At 33.9% G+C, this 17,532-nt stretch overlaps 2 protein-coding genes across 7 annotated transcripts in view; one reads left to right on the forward strand and one right to left on the reverse strand.

Annotated features, from left to right (window-relative positions):
* The window catches only part of LOC127728532 (E3 ubiquitin-protein ligase TRIM33-like), a 316,221-nt gene that overhangs the window by 278,935 nt on the left and 19,754 nt on the right, over positions 1–17,532 (reverse strand). The window lies entirely within an intron of this gene.
* LOC127728546 (UPF0047 protein YjbQ-like) overlaps positions 10,260–17,532 on the forward strand; it is a 31,225-nt gene continuing 23,952 nt past the window's right edge. Inside the window, exons 1-3 of the mRNA XM_052235995.1 lie at positions 10,260–10,460; positions 11,671–11,705; positions 16,185–16,204. Of these exons, the coding sequence (XP_052091955.1) occupies positions 10,316–10,460; positions 11,671–11,705; positions 16,185–16,204 (200 nt within the window). The 5' untranslated portion in view covers positions 10,260–10,315. The remainder of the gene's footprint in view (positions 10,461–11,670; positions 11,706–16,184; positions 16,205–17,532) is intronic.

The following is a 17,532-nucleotide window of genomic DNA, read 5'->3' on the forward strand; positions in this document are numbered from 1 at the left end:
AATTCATGCACAGATACATCGAATAGAAAGTATTCCCAATCACATTATTCAAAAGGCATTTATTTATAAATAAGCATAAGTAATCAGGAGAAGCCTTTCTTTCGCATTACTTGATTAATTTGCGATTGAATGCTCCGAAATTTTAGCTGTTTTGAAATCCTGTAATCTGCCCGTAATTAAATTAATGACATTATTATTGTAACTAAGAGTCACCAAAATGTACACAGATTATTATACCCCAGTCTCAGACCCCAGCGTTTTCACTGCATGTGTATACACAACTCCACTATTGCACTATCCTCTATACAGTATAACCTTTTTCTACCTGTCACTGTGAAGCGTTTTTCGGACAAGAAACAAAGCAATCCTTTTGCGGTGGGTGTATTAATATTTCATATAGAGAGAACAAACGATTTAGTAAACGTTACTTTTGATTTTTCTCCCCAGAATGTATGTAGGAATATGTTGAAAGTCACTAATTCACATTTTAAACAATGTCATTGACAAAACATGATAGTCTTATGGAAGCCACTGTGACCTGGAGAAAATACGTGTTCTTATTCAATTTATAGACCTAGGCTTATGAGAGACAACTCCAGGTCGATTTTTTGTCTCGCCTTGACGGAGTCAAAAAGCGAGACATAGGTATGCTGTTTCCGGCGTCGGCGGCGTCGGCGGGGGCGTCAACAATGTATTAGTTTGTGATAAGGTCTAGTTCATGGTGATCGAACCACTAGTGGTAGGTCAATGATATTTGGTATGCAGTTGTATTAGCATTGGCACATCTCATTACCATGAAGATTATTTGGCCCCGCCCCCTCAGTCAAGGTCTATTGACTTTGAAACTTTTCATAGTTTACATGTATTAGTTTGTGATTTGGTCAATTTATGGGGAATCACTAGTGGTAGGTCAATGATATTTGGTATGCAGTTGTATAAGCATTGGCATATCTCATTACCATGGAGATTATTTGGCCCCGCCCCCTCAGTCAAGGTCTATTGACTTTGAAACTTTTCATAGTTTACATGTATTAGTTTGTGATTAGGTCAATTTATGAGGAACCACTAGTGGTAGGTCAATGATATTTGGTATGCAGTTGAATAAGCATTGGCATATCTCATTACCATGGAGATTATTTGGCCCCGCCCCCTCAGTCAAGGTCTATTGACTTTGAAAATTTTCATAGTTTATATGTATTAGTTTGTGATTAGGTCAATTTATGGGGAACCATTAGTGGTAGGTCAATGTTAATTGGTGTTCAGTTTTATAAGCATTGGCATACCTCATTACCATGGAGATTATTTGGCCACCCCTGATCATGGTTCATTGCCTGACTTTGAAACTTTTCCATAGTTTACAAGTTAATGTTTGTGTTTAGGTTTGTTTAAAGGGAACGACTTATAATAAGTCAATGGTATTTGGTATGCAGTTGTATTAGCATTGGCACGTCTCATTCCATGGAGATTGTTTAGCCATGTACCTTCAGTCATGGTTCATCGACTTTAAATACTTACATAACTTACATGTTAAAGTGTTGCTATTTTATGATTTCAACATTTGCATTATCAAAATTACAAAAAGACGAAACATATCTCTGTGATAACAGTTTATTTTCTTTTTCAAACTACATTGATATTTTCTAGAAATTTCGTTCGCTCTTCAAATAGGGAGTGCAATAATTTAGATAAGTTTGAAATAACTGTAACGTGTAACCAGGCGTTTATATCCCAAACGTCCGTTCCAGTAATTTCTTGGATCCAAGTTGTCCACAAACAATACGGCAATACTAAAAACTATCTATGTTATACACAATGAACTAAAATATACACACGGGCTCTTTGCCGATATAAAGTAACGACTAACAATTATATATATATATATATATATATACAAATATAATACAATCTTACAGCCTGTCCTCCAGATGGGACGGTCTGTCACTACAAGACAGTGTGGCTGGTACAGTCTGTCGATACCAGACAGTGCTGCTGGTACAGCTGTCCTCCGAGTGGGACAGTCTGTCACTACAAGACAGTGCGGGTTATATTATTGCAGTCCGTCCTCCGTATGGGACAGTCTGCTCTGCCAACTTCCTATGTTAGACCAACTTGTACCTAGTACAAGTTGTCCCCAGTACAAGTTGTCCTCGACAATATCACTTACAGCTATGTAACGTGCCTTACTCTTGTACACTGGTCTTCTTAATGAGAATATCGACAGAACACGAATTGTAATCCTCACCCACTTATATACCCCAGGGTGAATACAATATTTACTGGATAGGGGTGTTCTCTAAATGTTCCCGATACCGAACACAAGAATCCCTCTCAAACACCCCCATACCCTTGGACCCACCCACTGACTTTCCCGCCAAACGTCTAAATCGACACAACGCTTCCTTCTGCGTGAAACATGTATTGATACAACAAGGTTCTTCTTGTTTGTAACCATAACGACCAATAAACATTACATAACCCACGCCTCAATCTACATGCGTCCCGCATGATATAAACATTACAATTACAAAACAAAATTCATCCATAAATATATGTACACAATCTTGACTTTATTCAATTTCACAATCAGCCATCCAGGCTGGTCTCTGACTCTTATGACGACTATTTTCCTCCCCTTATCTCATTGAGGCACGATTCTTTTTCATTGGGTGGTTTCTCCTAGTACACATATTGCAACTAGCAACATATGCCCTTACGTCAGATTGCAAACCAGGCCAATAGTAAGACTGGCGTATTTTCTCTCGAGTTTTATGAATACCTAAGTGACCAGCATACTTTGTGTCATGACAGTATTCTAAAACTTGCTTGCGCTCCGACATTGGAATTACCGCTTGTAATTTTGCAACGTTCAGTTCTAGGTCATTGAAGCGTCTAACTACTATATCCTCTTGGAGCTCTAAACTATCAAACTGACTCCATAATGACCTTATAAAGAATCCCTTACCGGATACCTCATTGTATTGTGGCCTATGACCCTCTGTCAGCCACCGCTTAACAAGTTTAAGGTCCGAGTCATTCGATTGTAACTCATTTAAAGTCAAGTCTTTACCATTGTCAGGCATCTGACTGGTTACCATTTTGACATGGCTATGTTTCCTCTTAGAACAATCACTGCTCATGTTTGACTGACTGTCTGATGTTAACCGACGTGGTTTGCCTGGAGCACTACTTAATGCGTCAGCATTTCTACGTTGGGTACCTTGAAAATTTAGAGGAACCTAAAGTTATCGATGTGTAATAAGTTAGCAGACACGTCAATCAAACACTTATTTTTCTTCATAAAGTCTAAACCTAGAATACCATCTACTTGTAGGTCAGTTACAACGGCCTCTGAAGAAAACTTCTCTTTACCAAAATCCATTTTAAAAATACCTTTACCTCGAAGGCTTAGATATTTGTCACAGACGAACTTAATCTGTGACCTAGTTTTACTCAGATGTGGCCTACACAAGTCAGGAATTAAATCATACACTCTTGTAGAGACTAAAGTTAGTGTAGTTCCAGTATCAACCACAAACTTGACTGGTACATCTTGAATGCTCAACTCAACAAACATTCCTGCATCCTCTGATGCTGAAACAACAACAGCGCCTTTATCATTGTTTGAAGACTTAACTTCAGACTTCAGTGTATTAACCGATCCGTCCGTATATGTTCCGTTGCTATCTGTTCCCCGAGTACCTTGCTTCTGATTATTATTAGGACAATTTCTTGCAAAGTGTCCTATTTCTCCACAACTGAAACAAGGACCACGCCTTTTTCCTTTGCTTTGTGTGCTATTTATCTTCCCCTGTGGTTGGAACTTTCTCGTGTACTTTAAATCCCTAAGTTCTTTTGTTAAGGATTGTATCCACGCCGTCATTTGTCCCATAGATACAGTCATATCAGGACTATTAGGTGCTTCTGTCCGTTCGTCACTAGTAGTATGTCGTAAGTGACCCATACTTTTCATTGTTTTGCTCTCAGCTGTGTTATAAGCTTCAAGCTCAACTGCCAACCGTATAGCATCATTGAGAACTTTTGGACGAGACTGGTTAATTCTCAGTCTCATTTCGGAGTCTACTAACGCATCTAAAAATTGTTCTTTGGCGAGCGTGTCCCTTAATTCTAACGGAGCAGTCGGGTAGGCCAGATTAGAAAGTCTTCGTACTGACTGACCTAACCCCGGCAAAGTCTCGCTTGCTTTTTGTCGACATTCCTTGAATTGAACACGATAGAGTTCCGTTTGACCAGATGGATCAAAGCGTTCCTCTAGTGCGTTTACTAGGTCTGAAAATATGTGTCTCTTTTCCTTTGGTAAATCACCAAGGACTGATCGAGCCTGTCCAATCAGTGACACGGCCAAGTACAAACCTTTCTGGTGTTCAGACCACATATTAACTAGGGTACACATCTCAAAGTGTGCTAAGTAATCCATCCAAGAAGTACTGCCATCATATTTTGATGGTTTGATTTTAACATCATTCGAACCAGAGCAAACAGTATGAGCAGTACTTTGATTTTCCGTTAATTCCTGCTTATGATGGAAATATCGATCTTTATTTTCAACAACCTTCGGACGTACACCCTGATTTTTAAGTGTAGATGATATTAAACCTTGTCCATGTTGTATTGTGCTTTCACTAAGCGACTGTATTTGCCTACTAATTTCAGCAATCTGATCGTCAATATTTGACATATTTATTGCTATACAGTGTAATCAAAATAAAACATTTTTTATTAAATAATACACTCGATCGTGTTACAACTCAGCCGTGACTTACAACTATGCCTCACGGTTGATTCCCTTTAATCTTTTAAGTAAACATTGATATTAACTGACAATAAATTAAATGACGATCAATCAATCAAATAGTATTTGATTGACAACTTGAATCCCAACCGCTAGCCACCAAATATGTAACGTGTAACCAGGCGTTTATATCCCAAACGTCCGTTCCAGTAATTTCTTGGATCCAAGTTGTCCACAAACAATACGGCAATACTAAAAACTATCTATGTTATACACAATGAACTAAAATATACACACGGGCTCTTTGCCGATATAAAGTAACGACTAACAATTATATATATATATATATATATATACAAATATAATACAATCTTACAGCCTGTCCTCCAGATGGGACGGTCTGTCACTACAAGACAGTGTGGCTGGTACAGTCTGTCGATACCAGACAGTGCTGCTGGTACAGCTGTCCTCCGAGTGGGACAGTCTGTCACTACAAGACAGTGCGGGTTATATTATTGCAGTCCGTCCTCCGTATGGGACAGTCTGCTCTGCCAACTTCCTATGTTAGACCAACTTGTACCTAGTACAAGTTGTCCCCAGTACAAGTTGTCCTCGACAATATCACTTACAGCTATGTAACGTGCCTTACTCTTGTACACTGGTCTTCTTAATGAGAATATCGACAGAACACGAATTGTAATCCTCACCCACTTATATACCCCAGGGTGAATACAATATTTACTGGATAGGGGTGTTCTCTAAATGTTTCCGATACCGAACACAAGAATCCCTCTCAAACACCCCCATACCCTTGGACCCACCCACTGACTTTCCCGCCAAACGTCTAAATCGACACAACGCTTCCTTCTGCGTGAAACATGTATTGATACAACAAGGTTCTTCTTGTTTGTAACCATAACGACCAATAAACATTACATAACAAACAAATCTTCAGATGAAAGAATCCAAACAAATTTCATCTCATCATTGAAAAAGTTTTGAATATAGAATTTAAATCAGACAGATGTTGAGATCTTGTATCTTTCAGAATAGGACATTTCAAAAGAAAATGTAGTTTATCTTCAAATGCGTTCTTACATAGCTTTGGTATTACAAGTATCTTGTCTTCGGGAGGGATAAATCCTACTTTGTAAAGAATAACTCTGATTCAAACAAAAAATTCTCTGAAACTGACATTATCAAGATGCTTTATTTCTTGATTGACAACATATTTGTTACGTTTGGAGGACGTGTTTTTCAACAGACTGTCGGAATTCCAATGGGAACCAATTGTGCCCCTCTTCTTGTCGACTTGTTTCTTTATTATTATGAGGCTGACTTCATACAGGGACTTCTTACGAAGAAAGATAAGAAGGTAGCAATATCCTTTAACTTTACTTTCCGCTATATAGATGATGTTCTCTCACTAAATAATACAAAATTTGGTGACTTTTTTGAACGAATCTATCCCATCAACTAGAGATAAAGGATACTACAGATACAGTTAAGTCTGCCTCATATCTTGACTTACATCTAGAAATTGACAATGAGGGTCGGTTGAAAACAAAACTTTACGACAAAAGAGATGATTTCAGCTTCCCAATTGTGAACTTTCCATTTCTATGTAGCAACATTCTAGCAGCGCCTGCATACGGAGTAAATATCTCCCAATTGGTACGATATTCCCAGGCTTGTATTTCCTATCATGATTTCCTTAATAGAGGATTGCTGCTCACAAGGAAGCTATTAAACCAAGAGTTACAAATGGTGAAGTTGAAATCATCCCTTCGTAAATTTTACGGACGCCATCACGAGTTGGTTGACCGTTATGGAATAACCACTTCACAGATGATATCGGATATGTTCCTTATGTCGTAACTACAATACCCTTCCCTTTTCACGAATGTGACCTACCGAATTATATATATACTACTTACCGGATTTGTAATAACATAAGCAACACGACGGGTGCCACATGTGGAGCAGGATCTGCTTACCCTTCCGGAGCACCTGAGATCACCCCCAGTTTTTGGTGGGGTTCGTGTTGCTTAGTCTTTAGTTTTCTATGTTGTGTAATCTGTACTATTATTTTTCTGTTTGTCTTTTCATTTTTGGCCATGTCGTTGTCAGTTTGTTTTCGATCTATGAGTTTGGCTGTCCCTCTGATATCTTTCGTCCCTCCTTTACACTTTCTGTCTTCAGCTTTTAAATACCATGTTCATATGTTATGCACAGTAAATCTTGTTTATATGTTATTAACTTTAGCTTGTTTACATGTTATAACCTGTATACCATGTTCATATCTTATTCACTATATAGCTTGTTTACATGGTATTCACTGTTTAGCTTGTTTACATATTATTCCCTTATACCATGTTCATATGTTACTCACTGTATAGCTTGTTTTATATGTAATTCACTGTTTAGCTTGTTAACACGTTATTCACTGTATAACTTGTTCATATGTTTTCCTGTATACCATGTTCATATCTTATTCACTATATAGCTTGTTTACATGTTATTTACTGTTTAGCTTGTTTAAATGTGTTCCCTGTATACCATGTTCATATGTTATTCGCCGTATAGCTTGTTTACATGTTACTCACTAGCTGTATAGCTTGTTTATATGATAATCACCGTATAGCTTGTTTACATGTTATTCACTAGCTGTATAGCTTGTTTACATGTTATTCATTAGCTGTATAGCTTGTTTACATGTTATTCACTGTATAGCTTGTTTACATGTTATTCACTAGCTGTATAGCTTGTTTACATGTTATTCACTGTATAGCTTGTGTACATGTTATTCACTGTTTAGCTTGTTTACATTTTATTCACTGTATAACTTATTCATATGTTATTTTTCTGTTTAGCTTATTTATATGTTTTTTACTGTTTAGCTTGTTTACATGTTATTCACTGTTTAGCTTGTTTACATGTTTTCGCTGTTTAGCTTGTTTACATGTTTTTCACTGTATAACTTGTTCATATGTTATTTATTCTGTTTAGCTTGTTTATATGTCATTCACTATATAGCTTGTATATAGGTTATTCATTGTATATCTTGTTTGGGTGTCGTAGATGATAACGGAGAGAGATTACGGAAAGGTCTTGAAGATCAACCAGAATTTTGTATGATCTCTAAACTGCTTTTCACACTAAGCGAATATAAATTTGCTAAAAGACTAATATTGTTCAGTATTCATGAGAATCAAAGTTTAGTAAGGCTTGAACATACATATCTAGCATTGCAGAGACTAAAAGTATTAAATTTGTAAAGAATATTTAATGGCAGTCTTATGTGCAAAAAGTACTTTTAATTACATCCAGTGTAAAAAGATTCAAAGTACATTTCATCTTTTAAACAATTTATTACTTTTTATCACAAGAGACGGAATTAATTGAATGAATGCAATCTGGGTTTAGCATCGAACAACTCGTATAGGCAAATAGATTTCTTCTTAAATGAACGATGTCCAAATCGATTTTAAGGAAAATTAATTTAAAGCTGATAAATACGTTCTTACTTGACAAATGATGTACTAATCAGGCTGGTTAGCACAGCAGTTCTATATGAACTATTCAGTGGTTGTCGTTTGTTGCTGTATGTCATACAATGTATGTGTTTTAAGTTTATTGTTTTGTACATAAATCAGGCAGGTAGTTTTCTCGTTTGAATTGTTTTATTATATCATTTGATGACCTTTAATTAATAGCTTGCTTTGTAGTCCGGGTTTTGCTCATTCTTGAAGTTCTTACTGTGACCTATAGTTGCTAACTTCTACGTAAGTTGGTCTCTGGTGGAGAGTTGTCTCGTTGACAATCATTCCACATCTTTCGTTATTTGTATAGTGTTATGACGTTGTCAACATTCTTTATAAAAATAAGGAGATGTGGTATGATTGCCAATGAGACAACTATCCACCAAAGTTCAAATGAAGTTCTGTATATGCATTTAATTGCTATTTGACGTTAAGATATGTATAACATTTAATTCTCTAAAAATTTGTCTTCATATACTTTTTACTGACCACTATCAAAATTTGAGTCGGAAATGTGTTACCAAATTCGTTTCCTTGGTAACGTTGACCAAATTAAGTATCTTACATGTATAAATAAATGTATACCTGTAGTAAAATCCTGCACTATTTTTAAGCCTACGAAAGTATTGTGAAAAGTTTTTTTTTCAGAAGTTATCTCAGAAATAATGTTTAAAAATTAATAAAACACAAACAATGGCAGTTTTATAAATATTTATCAAATTCTTCTAAAATTTTCTAATTTCCTTAATTTACAAGAATGGTTCCGATGATCAAATTTAATTTATCATAAATTTAGTTTCGGTTTGTCCAAACAATGTGTTGTTAGATAATTGTCAGCAAAACATGGGTTACCCGACTATTTTTTAAACTACAGACATGTTTGTAAACCCAACCAGTACAGTAATAAATAGCAATTATTTTTATATTTTTAAAAATTTCTGCACAGAGTTTGGCACTGGTGGCTTATGATCTTATATTTTACCAAGACAATCATTTCATTATTAATCATTATGTATCAACAAGGAATTGATATACAATTCATTGGGGTCATGACTGTCCCCATCTAGGAAAAATATCCAGAGAAGGACACATTTGCATATGAAATGTTGTCTTTATACATTGCATTATATGTCTCTGATATGGACAATATTTCATAGATTGATAGTAATGAAATTATGTCTTGTTAAAGGGATGTTATTCAAAGTTATATTTTGTGGATATAGAGACAATTCTCGCTAAAGTGGGGTTATTTATCCCAAGTTAGTTTAACAAGGATTTGTATAGTAAGTATACAAATCCTTGGTTTTGTGTATATTGAGCCAATATTTCATGGATGGATTATCATTATTGTTTTTGTCTCGTGAAAGGGAGGGTATAAAGATCAATATTTTGGACAATTATATCATTAAAGTGTTTTTTTACAAATCCGAATAAATAAATGGGTACAGTTATTAAAATAAAATAGTTTTGTACGACATTGATTGCAAGGAATAGAAGACACTTATTAAAGCCTTGCAAACTATTTTCAGTAATAAATCTTAATATGTGCATGCTACTTGCTTGTGTACTGTAGATAAGAATTATTTCGGATGCAGTCATGATTTCACGTTTATATATAAACTTTTCAAGAACACTAGCTATTTCAAAGATTCCAGAAACACTCTCACATTTACATGACCTATGATTCCAGGGCTCTTTTCACACACTAGACACCTTACATGTACGATAAAAAATAATTGGGAAACGATATATTATGTCCCAGATAAAAATTGATCATACCAGAGACATGTATATTAGATCAGGAAATATTTCAGAATTTCCGCAGACTAGAGTTAAAAGTTAACATGGTAAAATGGAAATGCTTATTTGAACGACATGTGACAATTGTGTGCTCCAAGCAAGGATAATTTACTAGAGTATACGTTGACAGTTCAATACAATTGTATACGTTCCTTTTCCCTACTTGTAACGTATCCCAATATTTTCGTTGAGAATTTTCGTTGCTGCCTGATCAAATTAAATCATGACAACTGCTGAGGGATGTGTTTGGCTACAAAGAGAAATATCAATCCCTGCGAAGAAAAGAGGCTGTCATTTAATATCAGACGAATTTACTAGATTAGTTCCTGAAATAGAACAAATTCAGATAGGACTTGCAAATGTGCATAGTAAGATACATGTACTTTTAATCCAACAAGCTGACAAACGTGTGCCACATAGATAATTCATGAAAATGATATATTACATCTCAAATTCTTGATATTGATTGAAGATTTGTCCATCAAGTTTTAAATCAATTACCTTTTCCTCCCAGTGATTGATTCTCCCACAGGCACTTGTTTCTATCCATGGGAAGCCCCACTATCAACGTATATTTACGTAAATATACGTTGATAGTGGGGCTTCCCATGGATAGAAACAAGTGCCTGTGGATTCTCCTGCTCATGAGGGCCTATACACTTTACATGATAAAAACGCAACATGAATCCAGTATTTCAATAGACCATATCCCTATTTGGGATTCTTATATGACATCCTTATTACGCTTTGTAAACAAAGCTGTGTTCTAATTAGCATAAAATATGTTTGAAACATACGCACTTACTGTTTACATTTTCGTTATTTTCATTTTTACCCTAATAAAATATATACATTTTAGCTGCTTATATAAATTTTATTATATATTGTTATTCAATATTCAATCAGCATATATTTTATAATTTACCATGCTATTAGTTTTTAAACTTATTAAATATGAAAATGTAATGTACATACTTCATAAGGAAGAAACGGGAAAAGCCAAATTTTTCTAAGGTATTTTGGTACGCTTCGACCCATAAAAATATTGCATTTGTCCTATTAGAATCGAAATGATTCCTTCATGTCATGCACTATTCTCTTACCATGGGTAGGCATTATATTTGTTGATATTTTACAATGAGCGTTAGCTACAAATATAATGCCTACCCATGTTAAAATGAGCATAGAGCATGACATGAAGGAATTATTTCTTAAATCTGCAAAACTTGAACTATATTGACGTCCTATAACAATCACTTTTCCTTTGTGGCATCAGACATTTTCTATTGTGACGTCAAAATTTAACGGGAACTGTTTGGATGTCCAGTAATGGCAGACAAATAACAATAAGGTGTATTAAGGCTCTCTGAATATAAAAAGCATAGGGTCATGCAGCATTTTTCAGTCATTCACATAACCTTGTTTACAAACACTAGAATTGCACTAACTTCCTACACTGACCTCCATTACTTTTCAACTGTGTAGTAAAAATGCAATTTTGGTTCAGCTCTATTTGGAATTTGCAAGAAAACTGTATTTTAGTTGAACCTTTTGTAAAAGATTTATCTTTTTTTCCAGTAAAGCATACATCAGCCAGTCTTTGTCTTAATGAGGTAAGTTTTTTTATGATCAAGGGAAAATAGAAATTGTATACTGTCGTAGCAAAGCTTTTTGGTGTCTACAACACATTTTTGTTAATCAACAGCTCACACACAGCATGCACACACTCGTATAGAAATTTGATTTTAATTTTTGTTCCAAAGGATTTGTGGGATTTCCAAAGACAAGTTGTGTAAAGGCATACACTGTAAATTGCAGAGGTTGAGTAAGTGCATTTGACCCATAGACAGGGCTGCAGAGTTTTTCCGTTCTAAATATATAAGATTTAAATGAGTCTACCTTTTGATATGAATAACAGGAAATCTGGGGTACAAATGTATATATCACAACGCCAGCAAACCAATGACACAAATAATCATAATACTTGGAGGGGTCAGCATACAGTCTTCAACCATAGACCAGTGTCTACAATATGCTCTTATAAATAATCCCTATTTTGTAAACAATTTGAATAACTGATTTCCAGAAACTATCTAAAATCTGCCATCAACACCACAATTGTAAAATTCAATAAAACATTAACATTTAGATATTTCATACTATATATGAATCCATTATTATTCCTGGGATACCATTGTTTATTGTTCATAAAGCCAAAGTTAAACAACAAATTTAAATATTCAAGGAAGTACAAATTTTCTGTATGCTTTTATGAACACTTTGGCAAGACCATTAAGGATGTATTCTTCTGATGTTTCAGTCTCATTGAAATCTCATTCTGGAATTATTTCCAAAAAATGCGATACAAGTTGAAAATAGCAATGAATTTAATAAATATCATAATCAAACTTAACTCTGTGAAAAAATTGTGTCTTTTCAATAAGTAGTTTTTGAGTAATAAATTTTTCAAATTTTATTACCAATCAAGTCAGTCTTTTTAGCCAAAATTTTGAGAAAAAGGGTGAGGGGTACAAGAAATGATTTTACCAGAAACATGTACATCCCATATCACTTTTTTCTATTTAAATTTCTTAGATATGTATTTTTTCAATAGTTTAAACCAAAGAAGTTGAAATAATATGCATTTTGTTCTTAAAACAGAGAAAAATCACAAATTTACAAAATTGACAGCATGGTAAATTTGACACGAAAAGCATCAAAATATGATAAAACTTTCTTATATTAACACCTACCTATAGTTTTTTTAAATTAAATTTATTCAGATTGGTCCAATTCATCTTTATTGAAAGTATGAAAAAAAGTTTAATTGTGGAACTGTGATTTTTTTCACGATAATAGCCCAAAAATGGGAAAATCATCAAAATTGGGTACTTTCAAAGGGCCGTAGCAAAAAAAGAAGTGCACCACCATATGATTTTTTCTTCACCAATTATCTTTTTACAGTCTTATAAACCCAAAAATCAGGTTAAGAAAAAAAGTTTAATTCTAGAAATTTTTGGCTCCTCAGAGGTGTACATCATTAAATCAAATATCCATGAAAATACATTTTTCGTTTAAGTGCATGAAAACTTGTATCCACAAAAAAATAAATTAATCCATGGTATAAATACAACTAATTGGGTAATTTCAATCAGTGGACAAAAAAAAGGTACATCAAATGACATAAAAGACCATAAAACATGTAAAATTACATAAAGGTACAGAAGAGAACATCAAATGACATAAATGTACATAAAAGAACATAAGATGACAATGTACATAAAGTGACATAAAAGTAAATAAAATGACATAAAAAAGAACATAAAATTACATGCAGTACATGAAAATAATTTTACTTTGAAATGAAGGTATAATACTAAGATAACAAAAACATGTAACTACAAAGAAGACAATAATCATAATAATATACAATATTTATCCATATCAAAGAATGCTCATAGTTACTTAAAGCAAGCTCAAAACTTCTATGTCATTTGGTCTCTTTAAGGAGCAAACAGAAAATCACATCAAGGAAAGGATAATTACTTTTGATCTATTTCTTTAACAAATTACAAAGCATATTTTAGTTTTTTTTCCCAGTCCACCTACTTTTGACCAAATATGTCCATTGAACTTATAAACTTCATGAAAATGTCATTAAAAAAATCAGTTACCAGTCATTTGCATATTGTATTGAGATATGGTATATAATTGTATAATTAAAAGATACTTATATAAAAAAAAATGGGTCAAGTTCCTTTTGCCAAAAATTTCATTTTTTTAATAGATTTTTCTGATTTTTAGCTCACCTGACCCAAAGGGTCAAGTGAGCTTTTCTCATCACTTGGCGTCCGTCGTCATCGTTAACTTTTACAAAAATCTTCTCCTCTGAAACCACTGGGCCAAATTAAACCAAACTTGGCCTAAATCATGACATCCTTAGGTTATCTAGTTTAAAATATGTATCTGATGACCCCGCCCACCAATCAAGATGGCCGCCATGGATAAAAATAGAACATAGGGGTAAAATGCAGTTTTTGGCTTATATATCTCTGAAACTAAAGCATTTAGAGCAAATCTGACAATGGGTTAAAAATGTTCATCAGGTCAAGATCTATCTCCCCTAAATTTTCAGACGAATCAGACAACCTGTTGTTGGGTTGCTGCCCCTAAATTGGTAATTTTAAGGAAATTTTGCAGTTTTTATACGACTGCAAAAAATTTTGCGGTCGTATATTGGTATCACGTCGTCATCGTCAGCGTCGTCCGAAGACATTTGGTTTCCGGACAATAACTTTAGTCAATGTTAATAGAAATCTATGAAATTTAAACACAAAGTTTGTAACCAGAAAAGGAAGGTTGGGATTGATTTTGGGGGTTTTAGTCCTAACAGTTTAGGAATTAGGGGCCAAAAAGGTCCCAAATAAGCATTTTTTTAGTTTCCAGACAATAACTTGTGGAACGGTGTTTGGATCCCTCTGAAATTATGCCACAAGTTTCCATACCATAAAGGGATGGTTAGGATTGGCTTGGGGAGGGGGGGGGGGCTATGACTCAAACCATTTAGGAATTAGGGCAAAAAAGTGGGAAAAAAAAGGGTTTCCTGGTTAATGGACAATTAAATAAAGTACAATGTTAAGTTTGGATTACCTCCCTTACACTGCTTTTAAATTATGTATAAAGAAATGTTGTATTGTACTGTCTTGAGGTGATTAGCTGTCAGTTTATTTTTAGAAGTTACTATTTAAAAATGCTGATTAATGAATATTTAATATATTAATTTTAGCCATGATTATGCATGTCATTTTCTATTTTAAGACTTTTATGATGTATTTAAATGGGTAATTATGGTTGCAAACTCCTTTGGAAATTTTAATTGAGATTATGACCATATCTTGAGGGAAAGAATTTTTTTTTTGGAAAAGGGGGGGGGGGGGAGGTGAAAAAAAAATTTAGGGAGAAAAATGTAAAAAAACAATTTCAAGTGGTCACTTGAAAAGTTCAAAACTAATTTAAATAATGATAAGGGGTCTTCAGTAACTATTGTAAGACTACAATTGGGTGAATGCCCCCCAGACCCAGGGAACCCCTGCCCAGTTATTTTTTGAAGGGTGTTCCATAAAAACATTTAAAGGCATTTTCAGCATTATACAGGCCCTGGGTGAAATAAATTTTGGAGCGGAGGAAAGGAATTTTTTTTTTTTTGTTAATTATTTTGAATATCATTATAGATTGAGATATACTGTAAACAGCAAAAATATCAAGAAAGATCTACAAATACGTTAACATGACCAATTGGCAATTGACATCTTATTGGAGTTATTGTCCTTTAAAGTTATTTTTTGCAATTTATTGGTAATTTTTGTAAATCTTTTCAAAAATCTTCTGCTTTTAATTAACTACTGGGCTAAATTATACCAAACTTGGCCTCAATCATTATTAGGGTATCTATATGATTTTAACCTTATTTTACATGATTTCCAAAACCACAGTAGATACAGGTGAGCAACACAGGCTCTTGAGAGCCTGTAGTTTAATGGTGCCTCCCTTATTTTTGGTTAGCCCCTCTGCCCCTTTTTTTAAAAATTATAATCCCCTAATATAGTAAAAGAGTTCAGTTGTGGTTGATATAATTTTGACCTCATACAGGTTATACAGTCATGGGACTTTATAAACTTCAAGAAAAGAAGAGTTTTTACTTAGCTACATGTATCATTCCACAAAGTGAGATTGCATTTACTATATAATTGTACAATAAAAAGTTTCTTAATATGTGATGTTAGTTTTATCTGGCTGTCATAGTAATGATCATGGGACAGAAAACTTAAAGAAAACATATTTTTTCTGCTTATTTTTCAGTAATAATAGGGACAGTGAGCTGATATTTGGTATTTATTTAATTTGTATAATAAGTGATTGTGGATAAAAAGATAATTTTGTTCCATTGGTCTAACTTTTGTATACCAAATTTCAAGCTGATTCTGTTAAAGTAGTTGCATATTTAGTTTCAGATTATATATAGTTTACAGTATGGACCTGATTTTTACCGTATCACATTTTTCTTGTTATACAATATACTTATTATTTTTCAGAACTGGGACTCTGATGTACGGTGAGTATATTTATATCACAAAATCATATTCTGTTGTCAGAGTTATTTCCAACTTTATTAAGTGTTTTTATAGCAAGTGGGAGGGTTCTGTACGTTTTATTTTAATTAAAATTAAACAACATTTCTTGTATTCACCATAAATAATGGCTATTTATTTTTATTCTATATAATCTTACTTTTTATTGAAATTGCATGCTTGTTATAAAAGATGACAAAACTTTTATAGGTGAGTTAAGACGCTATTGCCCATTGAAGTAAAGTTATTAACATTTCCACTACACACCTTCTTGCTCCCCGACTGACCTTGTTCTTTTCTCCTGCCCTCACTCCTAGTTTCTGTTATCCTTTGATTCTTGGCTTGCATGCCAAATCCCTTTAGAAAGTTTATATTCCATAATATAAGGTAATAACGGTTTCTACAAAATAAATTACACAAAAAGTTATCATATTCACATGAAATTAATAAACACTTTGCCTGAAAATGTGTGATACCATATTAGTGAAAGTTTTTATTTCTCAACAAAATGAAGGGAAATATTGGAACAATCTCAGTATTTTCATTTGTGTGAGAATGCCTGTTATTTTAAGAAATTTATAATACAATGTAGCAGTTTTTTGTGTATTCAGTTCATGACACTAAGTTACGACACATACTTAACAAAAACAAAGGCAAAGAAACAACACTTGTATTGCTGTTCTTTATCTAAAAGTCCCAGTGAGATCTTCAACATGGTGAAAATGCCCTCACCTAATTATAGGTTCAAGACATCCCCTATAAGTTTAAGGTGAAATCTTTGATATATGTCCATCATGCTACATACATTGTATATGCATTGAAGGACACAGCAGTAGGTACTGTATAGACTTTTTTTGCATGTACCAGTACTTAATTTCACAAAAAAAAATAGTACATAGGGTAAAATGCAGTTTTTGGCTCATATCTCTGACACCAAAGCATTTAGAGCAAATCTGATGAGGATAAAATTGTTCATTAGGTCAAGATCTATCTTCCCTGAAATTTTCAGACCATTCAGGCAACACGTTTTTGGGTTGCTGCCCCTGAATTGGTAATTTTAAGAAAATTTTGCAGCTTTTGGTTATTATCTTGAATATTATTATAGATAGAGATAAACTGTTCACAGCAATAATGTTCAGCAAAGTCAGATCTACAAATAAGTCAACTTGACCAAAATGGTCAGTTGACCCCTTAAGGAGTTATTGCCCTTTATAGTCAATTTTTAACAATTTTTTGTAAATTTTTGTAATGTTTTACAAAAATCTTCTCCTCTGAAACTACTAAGACAAATTTAACCAAACTTGTCCACAAT

The sequence above is a fragment of the Mytilus californianus genome, unplaced genomic scaffold (assembly GCF_021869535.1).
Source record: "Mytilus californianus isolate M0D057914Y unplaced genomic scaffold, xbMytCali1.0.p SCAF_2, whole genome shotgun sequence".
NCBI classification, from domain to species: Eukaryota; Metazoa; Mollusca; class Bivalvia; order Mytilida; family Mytilidae; genus Mytilus; species Mytilus californianus.